This window comes from Trachemys scripta, chromosome 14 (assembly GCF_013100865.1).
Source record: "Trachemys scripta elegans isolate TJP31775 chromosome 14, CAS_Tse_1.0, whole genome shotgun sequence".
NCBI lineage: Eukaryota > Metazoa > Chordata > Testudines > Emydidae > Trachemys > Trachemys scripta.
The window spans coordinates 6,562,279-6,584,458 of NC_048311.1; the positions used below are offsets into that span (position 1 = coordinate 6,562,279).

A 22,180-nucleotide genomic window follows, 5' to 3' on the forward strand; every position below is an offset into this window, starting at 1 on the left:
ACAGATCCAACCCCCTTGGATCTAAAACTAGGAAAAATCAATCAGGTTCTTAAAAAGAAGGTTTTTAATTAAAGAAAAAGGTAAAAATTATCTCTGTAAAATCAGTATGGAAATAACCTTACAGGGTAATCAAACTTAAAGAGCTCAGAGGACTCCCCTCTAGTCTTAGGTTCAAAGTACAGCAAACAAAGATAAACACTTTAGTAAAAGGTACATTTACAAGTTGAGAAAACAAAGGAAAACTAACATGCCTTGCCTGGCTTTTTACTTACAAGTTTGAAATAGGAGAGACTTGTTTAGAAAGATGTGAAGAACCTGGATTGATGTCTGATCCCTCTCAGTCCCGAGAGCAAACACCTTACCCAAAACAAAGAGCACAAACAAAAGTCTTCTCCCCCTACCCAAGATTTGAAAGTATCTTGTCCCCTTATTGGTCCTTTAGGTCAGATGCCAGCCAGGTTACCTGAGCTTCTTAACCCTTTACAGGGAAAAGGATTTTGGAGTCTCTGGCCAGGAGGGATTTTATAGTACTGTACACAGGACAGCTGTTACCCTTCCCTTTATAGTTATGACAAACCCCCTGCTCAAAGCAGGACCAATCCCGAGACAGATTTTTGCCCCAGATCCCTAAATGGCCTCCTCAAGGATTGAACTCACAACCCTGGGTTTAGCAGGCCAATGCTCAAACCACTAACCTATCCCTCCCCCACTCTAACAAAACCCAGAGGGGATCCTTCTCCCTTCCCCCACTCTACTGGGCTATAAATCATACAAGATCCCGTGATGCACTGGTGTTCCACTCTGCCTAGGGGTTCATCCACACTGCCTAGAGAATGCCCTAACATTCCCCTGGGGAGCTGAGAAGAGTTGCTCACTAGGATACAACTCTATCACTGCCAGTTATTCCCTCCCCTCCTATTCCCACTCTGCCCCCAACACCTATATCCATATTCCTCCAGAACGCAAGCCAGAGATATTACAGAGGGCTTGTCTACATGGTCAGTTAATGCCTGGCAAGCCAGAGGGTGAATGCACAGCACATTAGCCTTTGGGTATTGACTGGCCATGTGGACCCTGCTACCATGCATTGAAGGTGCAATGTAGAAAATCACTACACTCCTGCCTACAGTGCAGAGCAAAGAGCCTCCAATCATGGGGCCACAGTAGGGCCACTAACAGTAGGCCACCATCTCCATACTGATCAATGGTCAGTCAACCCTTCCCCATCACCCAGGAGACCTGCTCTGCCATCACAGAGTCCTGAGTCCCAGTGCAGTGCGTGGACCAAAGACCAGCCCTCCTCTCTTTTCTACTGTAGCGATCTACCCCACAGAGTTCTCCTGGACCACAAAGTACCCCATGAACCCTCTCTCAGCCCCAGCCCCTCACATTGTGAGGAACCAGCACTTCACAGAGATCAGCCACAGCCAGGAAAGGACACCGAAGAGAATCTGGAACATATGGGGTGTCCTGCTAACACAGCTGGCCGAAGTAGAACATGGGCAAGATGGAGGGGAAGCACATTTGGCCACTAGTGATTTAGGCAGAGCCAAGCATGAGACATTTGTCCATTTCGGAGATGGCTGCGGGGTCATAGACAACATAGGATAGGACTTGTCCTGGGAAGTGCAGGGGAGAGTTTGTTCATCTTCCCTTGGCTATGGGAAGAGTAGCAGCATCATTATGACCCCGTGGGACAGTGTCTCACACACAGGGTCAGGGGACTAGTGGGGCTGATCCCGTTCAAATCTGGGGGACCAGTGAATAACCCTGCACAGAATCTGATCCCAATGCTTCAGACACATACACACACACAGGCCTGGTCTACACTACGAGTTTAGGTCGAATTTAGCAGCGTTAAATCGAATTAAGCCTGGACACGTCCACACGATGAAGCCCTTTTTTTCGACTTAAAGGGCCGTTTAAACCGGTTTCTTTACTCCACCTCCGACGAGGGGATTAGCGCTGAAATCAGCCTTTCTGGGTCGGATTTGGGGTAGTGTGGACGGAATTCGATGTTTTTGGTCTCCGGGAGCTATCCCACAGTGCTTCATTGTGACCGCTCTGGACAGCACTCTCAACTCAGATGTACTGACCAGGTAGACAGGAAAAGCCCCGCGAACTTTTGAATTTCATTTCCTGTTTGCCCAGCGTGGAGAGCACAGGTGATCACACAGAGCTCATCAGCACAGGTAACCATGATGGAGTCCCAGGATCGCAAAAGAGCTCCAGCATGGACCGAACGGGAGGTACGGAATCTGCTCGCCATATGGGGAGACGAATCAGTGCTAGCTGAACTCCGTAGCAGTAAACGAAATGGCAAAATATTAGAAAAAGTCTCAAAGGCCATGAAGGACAAAGCCATAACAGGGACACACAGCAGTGCCGCGTGAAAATTAAGAAGCTAAGGGAAGCCTACCACAAAGCCAGAGAGGCAAACGGAAGGTCTGGGGCAGAGCCGCAAACATGCCGCTTCTACGCGGAGCATGCCATGCTAGGGGGTGCAGCCACCACTACCCCAACTGTGTGCTTTGACTCCATCAATGGAGAAGCACGCAACAGGGAAGCGGGTTCAGGGTACAAGGAAGATGATGATGAAGACAATGAAGATAGCTCACAGCAAGGAAGCGGAGAAACCGGTTTCCCCAACAGCCAGGATATGTTTATCACCCTGGACCTGGAACCAGTAACCCCCGAACTCAAACAAGCGTGTTTAATGATTAATGATTAATTTGCCCTGGCAATCGTGACCAGTACAGCTACTGGAAAAGTCTGTTAACGTATATGGGGATGGAGCGGAAATCCTCCAGGGACATCTCCAGAAAGCTCTCCTTGATGTACTCCCAAAGCCTTTGCAAAAGGTTTCTGGAGAGGGCTGCCTTATCCCGTCCGCCATGGTAGGACACTTTACCACGCCAGGCCAGTAGCACATAGTCTGGAATCATTGCATAACAAAGCATGGCAGCGTATGGTCCCGGTGTTTGCTGGCATGCAGACAACATCCATTCCTTATCACTCTCCTGAGGATAACAAAGAGAGATATCATTCACTGTCACCTGGTTGAAACGGGGTGATTTTATTAAGGGGACATTCAGAGGTGCCCGTTCCTGCTCGGCTGAATAGAAATATTCCCCGCTGTTAGCCACGCGGTGGGGGGGGAGGGGTGAAATGATCATCCCAGAGAATTGGGGGGAGGGGAGGGAAGGCGGGTTAGCTGGGTTTGTGCTGCATGTTAACCCGGAAACCGCAGCCCCTCCTTTTACATTGCAAACCCATTTTAAATGGCCAACCCAACGGGTTCTTGGTATGGGAAATGAGGGCGCTGCTGTTTGAAACCATTCCCACATATTATGAAGGTTAAAAAAGCCAAAAGACTGTGGCTTATCATGGCTGCCTGCAAGCCAAATTCTGTTGCCTGGCACTGCGTGAGTGATCTCTCACACCAAACCAGCAGACCCTCAATATAAGAGGAAAAATGCGACCTTGTAACAAAAGCACACATGCTGTGTAATGTGAACAGCAACATTTAATGTGAAAGAGCGTACCCATTGTTCTCTAAAATGTGTCTTTTTTAACCACCTCTCCCTTGTCCTCCACCAGCAGCAAATGTTTCTCCTTCGCAGAGGCTAGTGAAGATTAGAAGGCGAAAACAGCGGACTCGGGATGATATGTTCTCGGAGCTCCAGATGTCCTCCCACACTGAAAGAGCACAGCAGAATGCGTAGAGGCAGTCAATGTCAGAGTGCAGAAAAGCACAATATGAACAAGAGGAGAGGTGGCGGGCTGAATCGTGGGATGAAGAGAGCAAGTGGTGGGCTGAAGAGGATAGGTGGCATCAGCTTGCTGACAGAAGGCAAGAGTCGATGCTCCGGCTGCTGGAGCATCAAACTGATATGCTCCAGCGTATGGTTGAGCTGCAGGAAAGGCAGCAGGAGCAGAGACCGCCGCTACAGCCCCTGTGTAACCAACAGCCCTCCTCCCCAAAGTTCCATAGCCTCCTCACCCAGATGCCCAAGAACGCAGTGGGGGGCCCAGCCACTCCACCCCAGATGATTGCCCAAGCATCAGAAGGCTGGCCTTCAATAAGAGTTAAAGTTTTAAAGTTTTAAACTGCAGTGTGTCCTTGTCCTTCACTCCTCCCTCACCCCTCCCGGGCTACCATGGCAGTTATCCCCCTAGTTGTGTGATGAATTAATAAAGAATGCATGAATGTGAAGTAACAATGACTATATTGCCTCTGCAAGCGGTGCTCGAAGGGTGGCTAGCTTACAGGGAAGTAGAGTGAACCAAGGGGGGGTGGGTTCATCAAGGAGAAACAAACAGAACTTTCACACGGTAGCCTGGCCAGTCATGAAACTGGTTTTCAAAGCTTCTCTGATGCGCACCGCGCCCTCCTGTACTCTTCTAACCGCTCTGGAGTCTGGCTGCGAGTAATCAGCAGCCAGGCGATTTGCCTCAACCTCCCACCCCGCCTTAAATGTCTCCCCCTTACTCTCACAGATATTGTGGAGTGCACAGCAAGCAGCAATAACAATGGGGATATTGGTTTCGCTGAGGTCTACCCGAGTCAGTAAACTGTGCCAGCGGGCTTTTAAATGTCCAAATGCACATTCTACCACCATTCTGCACTTGCTCAGCTTATAGTTGAACAGGTCCTGACTACTGTCCAGGCTGTCTGTGTACGGCTTTATGAGCCATGGCATTGAGGGGTAGGCTGGGTCCCCAAGGATAACTACAGGCATTTCAACATCCCCAACAGTTATTTTCTGATCTGGGAAGAAAGTCCCTTCCTCCAACTTTTGAAACAGACCAGAGTTCCTGATGATGCGAGCATCATGTACCTTTCCCGGCCAGCCCACGTTGATGTTAGTGAAACGTCCCTTGTGATCCACCAGGGCTTGCAGCAGCATTGAAAAGTATCCTTTTTGGTTTATGTACTCGGTGGCTTGGTGCTCCAGTGACAAGATAGGGATATGGGTTCCATCTATCGCCCTACCACAGTTAGGGAATCCCATTGCAGCAAAGCCATCCACTATGACCTGCACGTTTCCCAGAGTCACTACCCTTGATATCAGCATGTCTTTGATTGCATTGGCTACTTGGATCACAGCAGCCCCCACAGTAGATTTGCCCACTCCAAACTGATTCCCGACTGGCCGGTAGCTGTCTGGCGTTGCAAGCTTCCACAGGGTTATCGCCACTCGCTTCTCAACTGTGAGGGCTGCTCTCATCCTAGTATTCTTGCGCTTCAGGGCAGGGGAAAGCAAGTCACAAAGTTCCATGAAAGTGCCCTTACGCATGCGAAAGTTTCGCAGCCACTGGGAATTGTCCCACACCTGCAACACGATGCGGTCCCACCAGTCTGTGCTTGTTTCCCTGGCCCAGAATCGGCATTCCATGGCATGAACCTGCCCCAGTAACACCATGATTTGCACATTGCTGGAGCCCATACTTTGTCAGAGGTCTATGTCCATGTCAATTTCTTCATTACTCTCATCGTCGCACTGCAATCGCCTCCTCGCCTGGTTTTGCTTTGGCATGTTCTGGCCCTGCATATACTCCAGAACAATGCGCGTGGTATTCATAGTGCTAATTGCCACGGTGATCTGAGCGGGCTCCATGATCCCAGTGCTAGGGCGTCTGGGCTGAAAAAAGGCGCGAAACTATTGTCTGATGGAGGGAGGGAGGGGCGAGTGACGACATGGCTTACAGGAAATTTAAAATCAACAAAGGTGGCTGTGCATCAGGGAGAAACACAAACAACTGTCACACAGAATAGCTCCCCCAAAGATTGAACTCAAAACCATGGGTTTAGCAGGCCGTTGATTTCATGGAGGGAGGGGGAAGCAAATGAATACAGAACAAATCTGGTCCATCTATCTTTTACATCTTAGGCTGGCAGCAGACGGTGCAGCATGACTGATAGCCATCGGCATCTTCTGGGTGCTTGGCAGAAAATGGTGCATTACAACTGCTAGCCATCATCGTCAAGACGGTGCAATAGGACTGCCAGCAGGACTGAGTCTCCAGGAGACAAAACATGTCTGCCCAGGCGCCTCTGACCAAACTCACAGAGGAGTACGATGATGATGGATACCAATCGTAATACAACATCTACTGCCAAAAGGCAAGGAGCTGCTGCTGTATAGCAATGCAGTCCCACGTCTGCCAGCACTCAGATAGCTGATGACGGCTACCAGTCATACTGCACCGTCTACTGCCAAAAGGCAATTAGCTGCTGGTGTGTACCAATGCAGTACCACGTCTGCCGGCACCCAGATGACATATGGTGACGGTGAGCTGAGCTGAGCGGGCTCCATGCTTGCCGTGATATGTCATCTGCACAGGTAACCCAGGAAAAAAAAGGCATGAAACGATTGTCTGCTGTTGCTCTCACGGGGGGAGGGGGGGAGCTGAAGACATGTACCCAGAATCCCTCGCGACACTGTTTTTGCTTCATCAGGCATTGGGATTTCAACCCATAATTCCAATGGGCGGCAGAGACTGCAGGAACTGTGGGATAGCTACCCACAGTGCAACGCTCTGGAAGTCGACGCTAGCCTCGGTACTGTGGACGCGGTCCGCCGACTTAATGCACTTAGAGCATTTTATGTGGGGACACTCACAATCGACTGTATAAAAATGATTTCTATAAAACTGGCTTTTATAAATTCGACCTAATTTCGTAGTGTAGACACACAGAGCTTCCAACACCTGAGGGAACAGGAATCCTTACCCAGCGAGGTCTTGGGCTCATAATTCTCCTGCATCACATCTCTGTAGAGGGCTCTCTGACCCGGGTCCAGCAGAGCCCATTCCTCCTCGGAGAAATACACAGCTACCTCCTCGAAGGTCACTGGCTCCGCTGCAGACATGGCCCTTCCCTGTTCCTCAGGAGTGTGGGATAAACTGGACTGGGACACGATTCTGCAGCCTGTCAGCGGGAAGGAAAACTGAGGCAGTTTCAGAAGGGGCTTCAGTCTATTTCACATCTTGTTTTGCCCTGGGTTCTTTCCCTGCAGACAGACACTCTAGATTCTGCAATGTGGGGAAATGCTTTAGCCCAAGATTTTCAGAACTGGCAACAAGAGTTAGTTCCCAAATCCACAGTCAGGTCTTTCAATCAGTGGCCTGTGCTTCCAAAATGCTGAGCCTGAAACACTGGGGTTCAGTTCTGAGTGCCCAGCACTGCTCATCATCATGCCATTTATTCTAGTGCCTGAATATGTATTTACAAAATTAACTTTAGGCTCCTGTAGTTACAGATCTTGGCCTAATCATTTAATTACAGTGCAGACGCCGTCCCTGCCACTAGGACTAAACCCACAGAGACATTATTAAATCCTTGGTAACAGAGATTAAATGAAGTTAATGGGACCACTCACATGGCCAATGACGAACAAATGTGTAAGTATTCACGGGATCAGATGTGAAGTGAGTAAACAAATCTTATCAAATGGAATCAGTGTGCACACACAGTGAACCCCTGTAACACAGCTACATCAAAATAGGTTTTTCCAGACTACAGAGAGGAATGTGTCTGACCAAGGAATTCCATCTCTTTGCTATGCAGTTTCTAGCCAAAACACAATGAGCTAGAGCTGTTGAAAATTTAGTTCTAATCCACCCCCAAAAAACATACACACGCCATCCAGTGTCTTCTCAAAAACAGACTGAGTGATTCTTCTTTAAAGTTCCTAAAATAAATTCACTGAGGACAGAGACCTGTCACCTAGAGATGAACACAGGAATTGCCAGACTTGAACAGACCTGGGGTCCACCTAGTAACTTTGGCCCAAATCCACCAAGAGCTTTAGGTGATGCTGCAATCCACAAATGCCCTGATGGCTGCCACCTAACCCTGTAAGCACCTAAACATACTTGGTGCCTAAACTTTTGCTGTAGAAGTTCCCTCATCCCTAAAGTTCTGCCTCTGAGCATGTGGATGGCTACCTCACTCTAGGAGTCTGGATACCCATCTCATGGCTAATCCCCCGTATGACCCACAAACTGGGAGAATATAGAAATTCTTTCACTTGGCTCATAGCAGGGGCCAGGTCTGGCAGGTGTGTTCACTAGCTGCCTAGCACATGCTAAGTGATGAGGGGAAGGAGAGGATAGGAAAGGAGCAGGCGGTCCCATATAACCTGCTCCCCAGTGGTTAAGGTTCTCACTCAGCATGGAGGAGATGTCTGTCCACTTCTCCCACCTGCCTGATCTCTGCCATCTCACTGGTAGGTGCCCTCACCACTAGAGCAGAGTGTGAATCCTATTTGCTTGTGGGCCCAATTAATATTTAATTACTTGTGCAAAGTGGAACAACTTCAGCAGGAGAGATTCGCTAACAGACCATCCCATAGCCTGGCTGGTAGGACACCCACCTAAGAGGTGACAGATCCCTGGTCAGACCACTTTGCCTCATCAGTAAGAGGGGAGATTGAAGTGGGGGCTCCCACATCCCAGGGGAGTACCCTACCCACTGGGGTGAGAAGAGCTCCTGCTCCTCTGCCTGCCCCTGGCCACTCTGTGCAGAGTTCAGCAGGTGCTGAACTGATTCTCACAAGAAACACTTCAGGCACCAAACTGCCTGCTTAGAGGAGAGGGGTCCTGGCTGCAGTTCACAAACAGAGATGGGTGCCTCCCAGGGTGGGCTTAGGACACACCCATCATTAGCATCTCCCACTGGTTGCCTTCAGCAGCTCCCCCGCACCCAGCCTGCTGCCTTTTGTGGATCCCAGCCATTGTTAGACCCCTTTCTCTGCCCAGTCACTGTACAGGGAGCCTGGGCACTTAACTCAGGCTTTGTGACCCACAGTGTTGTTTCCTGTGACTTTCGAGGTGCACAAACGTTCCCAGGAAAGTCTGCCCCGGGGTGCTGCAGGGAAAGGGGCTGGGCAGGGCTAGGAGCCGGGAACCTCCCTCCCCACTGATTGCTCCTGCTAGTCTCTCCCCTGTCTCCATCTCACCCCCTCTTCCCTCCCCTCGGGCTGGGAGACTCGGTCCCTGGCCCGGCCCGGCCCGGCCCGGGGCGTTCGCTCTCCCGGAGCTGGCTCGGCTCCTGCAGGCGCTCAGGGGAGCAGAGCCGGGGGGGTCAGGGAGGGCAGCAGCTCTGGAACTCGCAGACCCCCGGGAGCAGAGCTGGGGCGAGAAGGGGCCGTTGGTGCAGAGTCACTTTCCTGCCCGGCCCCAGCCCTTTTCCCCGGGGTCTCTCCCCTCACCTGCAGGCTCCGGCTCAGGGGCTGGAGTCGGCAGAGCTCGGGGCTGCCCCAGGGGCTGATTACAGCCCCGGAGAAAGTCCCCCCCGGCTGGGTACAGAGGGGCGCTAGGGAAAGGCTCTCCCCGCACACACCCCGCTGGGGAGCAGCAGCTCAGCCCGGGCTCCCTGCTCACAATAGAGGCAGGGAAGTTCAGCCCCGGATCTGCGGAGCAGTAACAGCTGTGGAAGCCGCTGCCCTCACTCCGCCCTTGCTACCACCAGACTCCCGCAATCAAAGTGTGTTACAGGGAGGCAGAGGCAGAAGGGGAAACCCAAAAGGAGGGATGGCCAGAATGTGAGCAGGGGCAGGAGAAGAAGAAAAGCAACAAGGTGCAGAAGATATGGTGAAGGAAGGGGAAATGATCTCAGAACCCCTCCCTAGGTGGTATTAAAGGTGCTGTGTCACACAGGCACACACCATCCAGAACAATTCATAATTTCCATATGTGTTTTAGATGTTCAAAGAATTTCTTATCAATGTTCTTAGCTGTAACAGGCAGAGGCCTGTAACCTCATAGCTGCTCACAGATTTATCTTATTGCCCAAATTGGACTCCCTTTCTTGTAGTTTTACTCCTTTTACTGGCTGTTTTTTGAAAATGTTGTTTGTTCCTAGCAGTCCAAAATTATTTTGGTTAACATTGTACAGATAGATGGCATTGTGCTACTTCGTTTACATTTTAAATAGCAAATCATCTTGGGAAATATTAAGTGACCGTAGTGTCTTAAGCAACCCATCTTATACTTTATTAATAGCTTACTATATTACTTACTATATTAATTGATGTTAGTAGCTTAAGCAAACCATCTTACTTTTCTAATCTATCACTTCCTCGGTTTTCTTATGATTTTGTAACTTGCAATTTTTATTTCTAAATTTTCAGTATTTTTATCCTATTGCACTAATGTATTCTTTGTGATCAGATGTTATTAAGACATATAGATTTCAGGGGCTGCTGTCAAAATGTCTGCAGTTTAATTTGATGCACCAATGAGCACTGCTTTCCTTAATTCCTGTTTTGCCCTTCTATCCAGTGCCTTAGTGCTTTGACATGTCCCCACGTGTGCATAGAAATGACTTCCCAAATTTTCATTAGGAGTACTTTCTTCTGTGAAATCCATCTGAAAGGCCACATTCTACAGTATTTTTACTAAACTTATTTACAGTATTAGACAATCCCAAGAATTCAAAAATCATCAGTCGTGCACTAAAATATATTTTTTAAAAGAAATACATTTGGGTTCTATTTGTTTGCATTTTTGCATCTATAGGATATATTAGCTTCATATTGTCCAGCTTTTTTCCTTAACCAGGAAGGCTAGAGTCCTTTTAATGAAAGCTGCAATTATCAATGAATCCCTTGATTCCAGCAGCTTGTGACTTCAGCTAAATACCAAACATTGCCATTGCCATGATAAAATCATGAGAGTTGGCAACACAGGATATATGTATTTGACTACCTAGAAACACACAGCATTGGTATGAATGGGAATACTTGTACTACATCAAATTAAAGGCTTGTTTAAATTATTTCTAGATAGAGGCCTTCATTTGCAAACAATGATTAGGTGCTACTTCTCCCAAAGAATGATTTAATACCATTTTGGGTTTCTAAGTATATTGTGTCAACACTATTACCTATTACTGTTTGCCAAAAGCTGGGAATGGGCAACAGAGGATGGATCACTTGATGATTACCTGTTCTGTTTATTCCTTCTGGGGCACCTGGCATTGGCCACTGTCAGAAGACAGGATACTGGCTAGATGGACCTTTGGTTTGATGCAGTATGGCTGCTCTTATGTTGGCCAACCAAACTTGTAATTTCATCACAAAAAGATATCACGTTAGTTTGACAGGATTTATTTACCATAAACTCATGTTGATTTGCATTAATTACATTACCCTCCTTTAGATCTTTATTAATTGAGTCGCTTATCAGCTGCTCCATTATCTTGCCCACGATCATAGTTAGGATGACAGATCTATAATTACCCAGGTCATCCTGTTTACCCCCTTTTAAAAATTGGTGCAATCTTGGCCATCTGTCAGCCTTCTGGAACTTCCCCAGTGCTCCAAGACTTATTGAAAATCAACATTAAAAGTCCAGTGAGCTTCTCGGCCATCTCATCTAAAACTCTTGGGTGCAAGTTACCTGGTCCTGCTGATTTAAAAATGTATCACTTTAGTAGCTTCTGTTTAATGTCCTCCAGAGATACTAGTGGAATGAAAAATGTGTTGTCACCACCATATGATGATTTTCCCCCCTCAAATACAGAACAGAAATATTTATTGAACATATCTGCTTTTTCTGAATTATTATTGATAATTCTATCATTTCCATCTAGTAATGCACCAATACCTTTCTCATGATTCTTTTTGTTTCTAATATATTTTTTTAAAAGCTCCTTCTTGACTCTAATGACTCTAGATTTCTCCTTGTGTCCCTTGACTTCCTTTTTTATTTTTTTAGAATTCCTAACTTCTGCTTTATATGTATGACTATCAACTTCCTCTTTCCTCCATTTGTTTTATATCTATCTATCTATGTATCTATAATTTTTGAAGCTGCTTTCACTACCCCATTAAACCAAGTTGTTTTTTTAACCAGTGTGGCCTTCTGCCTTGATTGCAGGATTGTGGCTTTTTGGGCACCTAGTAAGATGTTTTTAAATGATTTGCAAATATCATTCACATTTTTCTGATTACATTCTTCCTCCCAGCTCATTTGGCTCATAATTGTTTTCAGCTTTGCAAAATTGGCCCTATTAAAGTACCAAGTATACATCTCACTGGTCTGGATTTTATTCTGCTTCCGCATTATAAATGTGATCAAGCCATGATCACTGGTGCCTAAGTTTCCATTAACTTTTAGTTCTGTGATCAGTTTCTCTTTATCAGTTAAGACAAGGTCTGATAAAAAAAAAATCCCCTATGTTGGTTACAACACTATTTTGGTTAGGAAATTGCCATCTATTACATTTAGAAATTCCCAGGGATGTTTTAGCAGTACTTAATTTTTGCCATGGCTTGCCAGGGCTGAGCCTTGGCACCTCTGCTGGCAGTTCATAGCTCCAGCACCCCTGGACTTGCTGCATCAGTTATGAATGTAAAAATATTGCCTGAGCCCCGGCACCTCTTTCATTACAAATTAAACACTGTGTTTTAGTACTGGCAGCATGAGACCTACAGAATATGTCACTCAAACTGAAATCTCCCATGATCACACAGGATTTTTTCCCCCTACACATTGTAGATAGGTGTGTAACTCTTCTGCCAACACACCAGCAGGGGCCAGGTCCTTATTTCAGGGGATTCTCTTCAATTTTGTCTCAAGCCCCCACCCAGTAATCTAAGAACCTCTAAATCACTCGGGAGCCTTTGCCAGGCAAATCTGTTCCTATTTGCAAGCACAGAGATTTAAACAAATGAAATTTGAAAAAGAATTAGATAAATTCATGGAGGATAGTGTGATGCTGCACTCCATATGATTTTATGAAAATATGCTAATAAGTGTGAATATAATGTAACTGGAATATGCTTTATGCAAAAGGTCTCTTGTAAGGTATCATTACAAAGCTTATAATCTACTGAGTGTGTTCATCCTATTTGTATGAATGTATCATTCTTGTATCTGAAACTAGAAATATGAAATATAACTGAGATCCTTTTGTAGTTATGCAAAGTGTGGGCCATTAATGATGGTTTAGAATCTTGATGGCTCCCATCAACTAGGACAATTAACTGTAGATGGCTCTGTTTACTTGCAAGCCTTCTTGTGAGTCAGGCCGGGAAGAATCAATGGTTGGGGTCTCAGGCCATGTGAACATGTCACCTGGTACTGGAATCCATCTTAAACCTGGGGCTTTTCCATTAGCTAAAGCTATAAAAGGGGGGTGGAACAGAACAAAGGGGGCTGCAGTCATGAGAAATCCCCTAGCTACCACCTGAGCTGAAACAAGGACTGTACCAGGGGAAAGGATTGGGCCCAGACTAGAAAGGAGTCTAGTCTGTGAAAGAAGCTTATTGGAACATCTCTGAGGATGAGATTTATCTGTAATCAGTTTCTTACTATATTAGGCTTAGCCTTGTGTGTTTTTATTTTATTTTGCTTGGTAATTTACTTTGTTCTTACTGTTATTACTTGGAACCACTTAAATCCTACTTTTTATACTTAATAAAATCACTTTTTGCTTATTAATTGACCCAGAGTAAGTAATTAATTCCTGGGGGAGTAAACAGCTGTGCATATCTCTCTATCAATGTTATAGAGGGTGGACAATCTATGAGTTTACCCTGTATAAACTTTATACAGAGTAAAACGGATTTATTCAGGGTTTGGAGCTCATTGGGAACTGGGTATCTGGGTGCTAGAGACAGGAGCACTTCTTAAGCTGTTTTCAGTTAAGTCCGCAGCTTGTGGGGGACGTAGTTCAGACCTGGGTCTGTGTTTGCAGCAGGCTAGCGTGTCTGGCTCAACAAGACAGGGTACTGAAGTCCCAAGCTGCCAGGGAAAATGGGCTCAGAGGTAGTCTCAGCACATTAGGTGGCAGTCCCAAGGGGGTTTCTGTGACCCAACTCATCACAGATAGTCCATCAATGACTATTAGCCAGAATGGGCAGGGATGGTGTCTCTAACCTCTGTTTGCCAGAATCTGGGAATGGGAGACAGGGCGTGGATCACTTGATGATTACATGTTCTGTTCATTCCCTCTGGGGCACCTGGCATTGGCCACTGTCAAAAGACCGGGCTAGATGGACTTTTGGTCTGACCTAGTATGGCAGTTCTTACGTTCTTAACTTTATGGGGGGGGGGGGGAGGAGGCCCCACCAGAGTCACTAGGCTGACACAAATGGTTGCTGTGAATTCCTGCTCCCTGTGTTCACACAACTGCTCTCTGACACAGGCTGGGGCCTGGGGGTAAATCCAATAGCTGCTGAGTTTTGGCAGCTGCTCAGGTGTCCAGAACTGCTGCTGGGCTCCCACCTCTGCTTACCAGCGTCTAGACAACTGGAATCTCTGGTGACTTTTACCGACATGAAGCAATTACACCTCTTAGCTCAGCTTTCCAGGTGCAAGGAGACCAGTAGCCTTAGGACCGCAGCAGAGTCTCTATCACCCAAAGAGCTATTCCCAGTGACAAACATCAGTTTCCATTAGGGTGACCTCATACTCAGTCATTATCCAGGCTTTGCCCAGTTGAGTTCTCAACAGGGTACTCTCAAATATATGGACCCCAAGTACAAAACTTAGTCAAATTATACTCCAATGTCCCCAAACTAGCTGCAGTTAATATGCAAATGAGGCACTGCCTTGCTCAGTCCACTGTCCTTGCTCCCCAGCAGATGCCAGCAGAGAGCTCACTCAGTTACCTCCCTTCTCTTATAGGCTTTAGAGCCACAGGACTTAGACGTGTGTGAGAAGCCAGTCATCCTGTTCTCCATTATGATGTAGTGGTCTGTAGCAGACACCAACTAGTACCCCATCTTGTGCTTGATCTGCTCCGACACTGATCCATAAACATTCAACATCATTTTCTTCTGAGTTATCAGTGACTCGGAAAAAGTACTGTTATTTTTGACATAGGATGACAAGTTTCCCCCCTCCCCCACAGTTTTTGCCCACTTGCTCCTTCCCAGAGAGGTTATAATCATTGATTGTAACATTCCAATAGTGCAAATTATCTCACCAGGTTTCAATAATACCAACTAGATCAAAGTTATACTCATAAATGAGTAATTCTAATTCCTCTTAGTTTGTTACCCAGGCTCCTACCATTGGTATATAGGCAATATGAGTGACTATGCCCCCCTCTCCCCACCCTTGTAAGTCTTTTATGTGGGGTCATGGAAAAACTGTTAAAGCATTTTAAATTTAAAGGATGCTCCCCACCCCGCACTCAGAATTTCTTTTATTCCCTTCCCTTTACTTAGAGCTGATCTATATGGGGATTTTTTTTCAGATTAACTTGGGGGGTGGGGAAGACTTGCCATAAACTGTCTTGTGTCCACACACAACATTCTCCCCTCCTCAATTTCTCTAACATTTTACTCCACATTAATTAATCCATTTTGGAAGATCTAGCTAATTCAGTCTCGGGGGTAGCCGTGTTAGTCTGTATCTACAAAAACAAGGAGTCTGGTGACACCTTAAAGACTAACAGATTTATTTGGGCATAAGCTTTCGTGGGTAAAAACCTCACTTCTTCGGATGCATAGAGTGAAAGTTACAGATGCAGGCATTATATACTGACACATGGAGAGCAGGGAGTTTCTGAAGTTTTTTTGTTCAATGATAGTGACTTTTAAATCTCTAATAGATTTAGAATAGAATAGTATCTTCTATTACAGATTTAAAAGTCACTATCATTGAACAAAAAAAATTCAGAAACTCCCTGCTCTCCATGTGTCAGTATATAATGCCTGCATCTGTAACTTTCACTCTATGCATCCGAAGAAGTGAGGTTTTTACCCACGAAAGCTTATGCCCAAATAAATCTGTTAGTCTTTAAGGTGTCACCAGACTCCTTGTTGTTTTTCTAATTCAATCTAAGATTCATATGGACATATCCCTAATTCAGAATAACTACTCTTCTTCTGGCAATCCCCCCCTGCTATCCCATATTGCACTGCTTCACAGTTAGATCAGACTGTCTGTTTACCTATGTGCTCTCTACTGTGCTGGGTTCATCATAACCCAATATCACCTTCCCATTTAAATGCTAGCAAGCAGGTAGGTGCCCCTCCCCCTGTGATTCAAGCTTGTGAGTTCACACACCTAGTGTCACATGCCCATTACAGGCAATCATTAAGTGATCCATCCCCTGCCGTCCAGTCCCTGCTTCTGGTGAACAGAGACTAGCGACACCCAGAGCATGGGGTTTCATCCCTGACCATCTTAGCTAATAGCCATTGCTGGATCTAATCTCCATCAATTTATTTAGTTCTTTTTTGAACCCCGTTTACTTCTAGTCTTTATAATATCCCTTGGCACCGAATTCCACAGGTTAATTGTGTGTTCTGTGAAGTACTTCCTTTTGCTTGTTTTAAACCTGCTGCCTATTAATTTCATTGGGTGATCCCTAGTTCTTGTGTTATGAGGAGTAAATAACACTTCCTTATTTACTTTCTCCAAACCAGTCACAATTTTGTAGACCTCTATCATATTCCCTATTAGTTATCTCTTTTCCAAGCTGAACAGTCCCAGTCTTTTTAATCTCTCCTCATATGGAAGCTGTTCCATACTCTTAAGCATTTTTGTTGCCCTTCTTTGTACCTCTTCCAATTCTAATATATCTTTTTTGAGATGGGATGACTAAACCTGCACATAGTATTCAAGGTGTGGGCATACCATAGACTGTAGGGTGTCAGGGAGCTGGCACCCAGCCAATTGCCAGCAAGTCTCACGTATATAGAAGGGTAACAAAATGACTCTCAGTACTGGGCCCTCTGAGAGACCATCACACCCACAGAATGTCTCCAGCCAAATGACAAAAAAGCCTGCTCTGGGAACTTGCCACTGAGCCAATAAGAAGGTGCTTCTCTAACCACAGGATTTTTGCAGACTTCTACATCATAGAATACTAAACTGCATCACATTTCACATTATTCAGCACCACATATTAAAATATAAATTAAAGCTAAAATACCAATCAAATAGGGGATGTATACAGATTTCTTGATCAAACTTTTTACCATATCTATGTACATTTAATAATTTTTGGTTTAATCCTGGATTACATTTTCCTCTTTCTACACAAGTCTTTAAAAACTGATAAGACCCCCCCCCCCCCAATGGTCTTACATGCCCAAACTTTATTCCAATTTCCCTTTATTCTATTTATTCAAAATAAATATTTCTTGGCAACCTTTTATATTTATTGGAAATTAGCACCTTTTAGCTTAAGCTGTATTAGAAACTCTTAATTTTAATAAAGTCTCGCCCAAATGTATTCCTCAGAATACACAAGCACAAACAAACAAATTGTAAAAATAGTTCACAGGGACATCATTTGTCAATTGTGAAGGAAGTTTAGGTTGCAGGGAATAGCAATATCACACAAACCCCTCATTTCCAGCAGGATTTAACAATGTATGTCCTTCCTCCACACACACATCTGTACCACCATCATCTCCCCTTGCTTCCATCTCTGTTACCTTGAAAACAGATTTAGGATACTCCCAGAATAAGCTCACCTATTGTCCCACCCAGAGTTCATCAAGAGTTCCCTAAAAAACATTCAATATTAACCAATCTGTTTTCCTGAGGTATGGGTCTCCAGGGGAGCTAGGAAATACCTGGAGGACACAGATACAGCCTTCCAATAAATGACTGACAAGCAGTACTCTTTTCCAAAACAAGGCACCTTTTTATTGGTGCAAATAATAAGAATCCTTAATACACTAACAAACTAACAATCCCCTTATTGATGTTATAAACACAAATCCCATATAACAAGTAAAAGAGCACCCCAAACCATATGACCTTACTGTTTGAAATGATTCTAAGTGGTTGCACCCTGTTACAGATGGCCAGTCTGTCATAGGCTGCTAACAGCAGTTTTTAAATGGTTTAAATCTCATACATTTCTTTCACTATCAACACACACTCATACATCTTTCTTAACCCAGACATATACACGTACTCACTAACACTATACTATGCTGTACTATACTATAATTATAATTGGCAGGTTTACTCTGTCTGCTGACACAGGACTCCTTCTGGTGTCGCTGCTTGCTACTGCTGCCTTCTTCAGGACTCCTCTTGTCCACTCTTCTCTCCTCAGCTCTATCTGCACTGTCTGCTACCCACTGACACATCGACTTTTACACTGTCCTGTCAAAACATTCTAGATGCCTTTTTTCCCCCAGTATACTACACTCACGTTTGTTTGAATGGCCTGGTGTTTTTTGTGAGCTTTACTGCACATGCTCAATACCAACATTCCACAAATGCTCAGTGCTGTCGTTTACCTCAGAGTTATGATCTGCTGACCTTTCCCCTACTTTTGGTTGCATATACTCTATAAATATCATGTGACCTGCAGCTTCCAATAGTGGAGTGACTCTTGCTTATTCAAAATGAAGTCTGAGGAATTTCTCTGCTATCATCTCCTACTTCCCAAAACAAGCATATATTCAAGCCAAAGAGCATACTATTTTATAGATATGCCACATTTAGCATATTGGATTTAATAAATAAAATAAAAACAACAATGGAGCATTAAGGAAACCTCTATTTTAAGTCTTTGAGAGGCAGTAGCTACAAATAAAATGTCCTTAAGATTCAATGTATTTTAAATGCTTTAGCAGTACTTATTTTGCATTAACTTACTTTGCACATTTAGCAAAATATATAAAAAAAAATGAAACAGATGCAAACATCCACATTCACACACTTACCCAAACTTTTGAAGGTAACATGAAAAAACAGGGCATGAGGATAAGAGTTGCCCAGGATTTTAGGAGACATTTTCATGATTGTTTGAAATTTTTATTCAATGAAAATTTTGTATCCATTCTTTGTTAGTTGTCATGCATTTACCCATGTTAAAGCATATCATACATAAGCTCTCCCCAACCTCATCAGGCATTGCATTCCCACTGTTATTTTTCTAGTCACTTTTTCACGAAGGGCAGAAATACTAAATATATAAATACTTCCAAAGGCATCAGGAGGAATGGGTATTCATACAGGCGCAAGACTGGTCATAACTGACTTAGATGAAGAACACTGTACCATAATCCAAATCTTCTGGTCTTTATATGTCTAGTGATATTTTAGAGAAGTACCTCCAAAGCAACAACAACTTTTGTTAGTGCCACGAGACACACATTGGAGCCTCACAGAATAGCAGTGACTAAACACCTAAAAGTAAGATGGGGAGCAAAGACATTGAGAGAATTGTGCTGTGGCACTGCTGCAAAACGCCATCAGATCCTTTGGACTAATAAAAAAAGCCCTGTGATATAATGAAAATATATCAACATCTTTACATTTGTACCAATATTTTATAGAGCTATCTGCAAAACAATTACTCCCCCACCCCATTTTATTTATCACCATACTGAAGCGGCCTCACAGAATTAATTGCCCTATGCAGATATAAAACTTTACATTGTATAGAGGCTTTAATACTGTAACTACTAGCACCACCCCAATCCTCTCTCATCCAACATTATGATTTTGTCCTACCGAAAGAGGAAGCGTCTGATTAAATGAAAATGCCAATACAATGTTTAAAAGAGAGACTATCCCAACTTGGAAAAAAAATAGCATTTGTTTTTAAAATTTTGCCTAAATGAATTGCCCAGTATGAAGAAACACCAATCAGACAAAAACTTCTCTAAATCTCTTTACAAATACAAGACATAGGACTTTTAGTAAGCTCATCATTTTGGAAATTGTGAAGAAAGTTTTAAATTCTGGGATACTGTATTAAAAAAACAACCCACCCCACCCCCACATTTACAGGGGGATTTTACAATTAAAACAAAATTTTAAAAGACAGGGACAGAGATAATCTCCAGTTTGGCACTGTCATCTAAAGAAACATCCCTCCCCCGCTTCTTTACCTGACCTTTCTTTTATCTACAACTACCATCTTCTGCTAACCACACGATTTTTAATCACATCAAATAAAGTTTTAAAATACAAACTATCCTAACTTCTAAAAGTTTAACATGAAAAAACAGGGTATAGGGATAAGAGAGCTGGCTTCGATTTTAGGGGAAATTTGACATTTGTTTGAAATACTTTTTAGTGAAACTACTGTATGCATTCTTCGTTAATTGTCAGGCTTTAGCACAGGCATTTGTCACACAGAAGCTCTCCCCAGCTTCATGAAGCTTTATTCCCCCTATTTTGCCAATCTTTCTAATCACTTTGTCCTGGCCTATCAGAAATAGTAACAATAAATAAATAAAACAACAGTAACAAAATCATTGGGAGGATTACATACTTGGTGATACTTTGTGATGGTATTTGTGCAGAGCAACAATTCCTTTTTTATCATCACATTGAAGAAGTCCTAAAGAGTCAAGTTTTCTCTGTTCTTATATAACACTTTACATTTTACTTTTACACAATGTGTCACCTCAGGCTAGTCTACACTAGAAGTGCTGCAGCGGCACAGCTGCACTGATATAGCTGCGCTGCTGTAATGCATCCGGTAAAGACGCACTTATGTCGATGGGCGAGAGTTCTTCCATTGGCATAATAAAACCACCTCCACAAGAGGTAGTAGACACCGACACTTAGGTTGGTGTAACTTATGTCACTCAGAGGGGTGGCTTATTCACACACCTGAGTGACATAAGTTACACTGACAGAAGGGGTAGTGTGTACAAGCCCCTAGATATTTTACAATGTCAAATAATACAAGACAGTAGACGATAGAAGTGAGAAATTACAGAAAACTGTTTTATGGTGAGTACAACTGTAATGCAGAGAAACTAAGTGGGGATTAAAAGGCATAATTGAAGTAGAAGAGGGTGTAATTGAAGAGGAGATTTGAAGCAAAGGGAAGCCAGTTGGTTCAGGGTACACCACTTTCCATAAACCCTCCCCCCCCAATACAAGCACATAGGGCTCTTTTCAGTGGAACGGGTGCGTATGCCTTTGTTATTTAATGAACTGTAACCTTCCAACAAGTATAAACTATAAAATACAAAACAAAGTGTTCAAATGTCTTCACTCTCACTCCTTCCCTTTTTACAATGGTCTCCATTCCACTATGCACTGATCAGAAATTTCTCCTTACCTGGGAGGAGACCAGGCCTTTTAAAGCATTGTCCCTAAAACTATTGGCTAAGAAAGTACTGTGCAACCATCATATAAAAGAGGACACGCCATTCAAAAAAGTCTGTGAGTTAAAGATGGAGGCTCCTCACAGTCCTTTGAATTAAGCCTCGCCAGCACTGACACTCAAACAGCTCATGAAGAGACACCAGACAGAGGAAACTGTGGGAACGGAAGGAACCAATATACCTTTGGCACAACCAGTGCGTGCCACTCTGGAAGCATGTCATGGAAGCAGGGCAACGAGGAAAGCAGCTGATGAAGGTTATCTAGACAGTGCAGAGGGGGAGCATGAGGCCAGACCATTGACCCAGCTTTGGTTTAACATTCCAGATCCCAATCAGGATACCCCAATTCAAACAGAGGGGGGTGGGTTGGAGAGGGTTGGTAATAGGACCTGGCCATGCTAGCGGCCATGGCCAATGGACTCACGTGTTCAGCTTCCAGCTGAAAGGTCGATGGAGTGAGACCATCCCAAGGCAAATTAAAAAAAAAAAAAGCTGTGATCTAAAGAGGTCTCTTGACACACAAAGGAAAGGTTTTCAAGCACAGTATAAAAACTAATATGATGCTTATCTGCATTTCTTATTTTAAATCTCTCAGCAGCTGAGTGATGGTTCTTTAGAGACCTGGGAGAATGTGTCCGCCGAAAGCCATGAAGGAACAAACAGTTTGGGCCTGGCGTGCTTTTGCCCTCGCCCAAAACCAGATGCTCCATAGGCAGTGGTGCAGGAACAATTTTTATAGTGAGGGTATTGAGAGTCATTGAACCAAACTGAAAACCCTGTATATAATGGAAACCACTTCAAGCCAAGGGGTGTAGCAGCACTCCCAGAACCCCTACGTCCATAGGATACCAAAAGAAAAGGGGATGCTGATTCTATAGACACATACTATCTAACTCGGAGGAAGAAATCTGGCATGGAGGCTGTGCTAACCCATAACCGGTCAAACTGTTATGCTTTTGATTGTACAAGTTGCCATAAGCGGAATCATCATATATTGTCTGAAAGAGAAGCAGTCTGAGGACTGCCGAGATTGTGTCATAGATGCCCCAGGCCAGAGCAGCCATGACTGTGTGAGCTGGACTGCACATGATGTGAACCAAAAACTCCAAGATATT

At 44.4% G+C, this 22,180-nt stretch overlaps 2 protein-coding genes across 2 annotated transcripts in view; both read right to left on the bottom strand.

Moving 5' to 3' along the window:
* Positions 1-22,180, bottom strand: part of LOC117887172 (zinc finger protein 501-like) — a 1,015,593-nt gene that overhangs the window by 983,978 nt on the left and 9,435 nt on the right. The gene's annotated exons all lie outside the window — the stretch shown is intronic.
* Positions 1-22,180, bottom strand: part of LOC117887597 (zinc finger protein 91-like) — a 75,999-nt gene that overhangs the window by 18,103 nt on the left and 35,716 nt on the right. Inside the window, exon 9 of the mRNA XM_034790242.1 lies at positions 6,737-6,934. Coding sequence (XP_034646133.1) covers positions 6,737-6,934 — 198 coding nt within the window. The remainder of the gene's footprint in view (positions 1-6,736; positions 6,935-22,180) is intronic.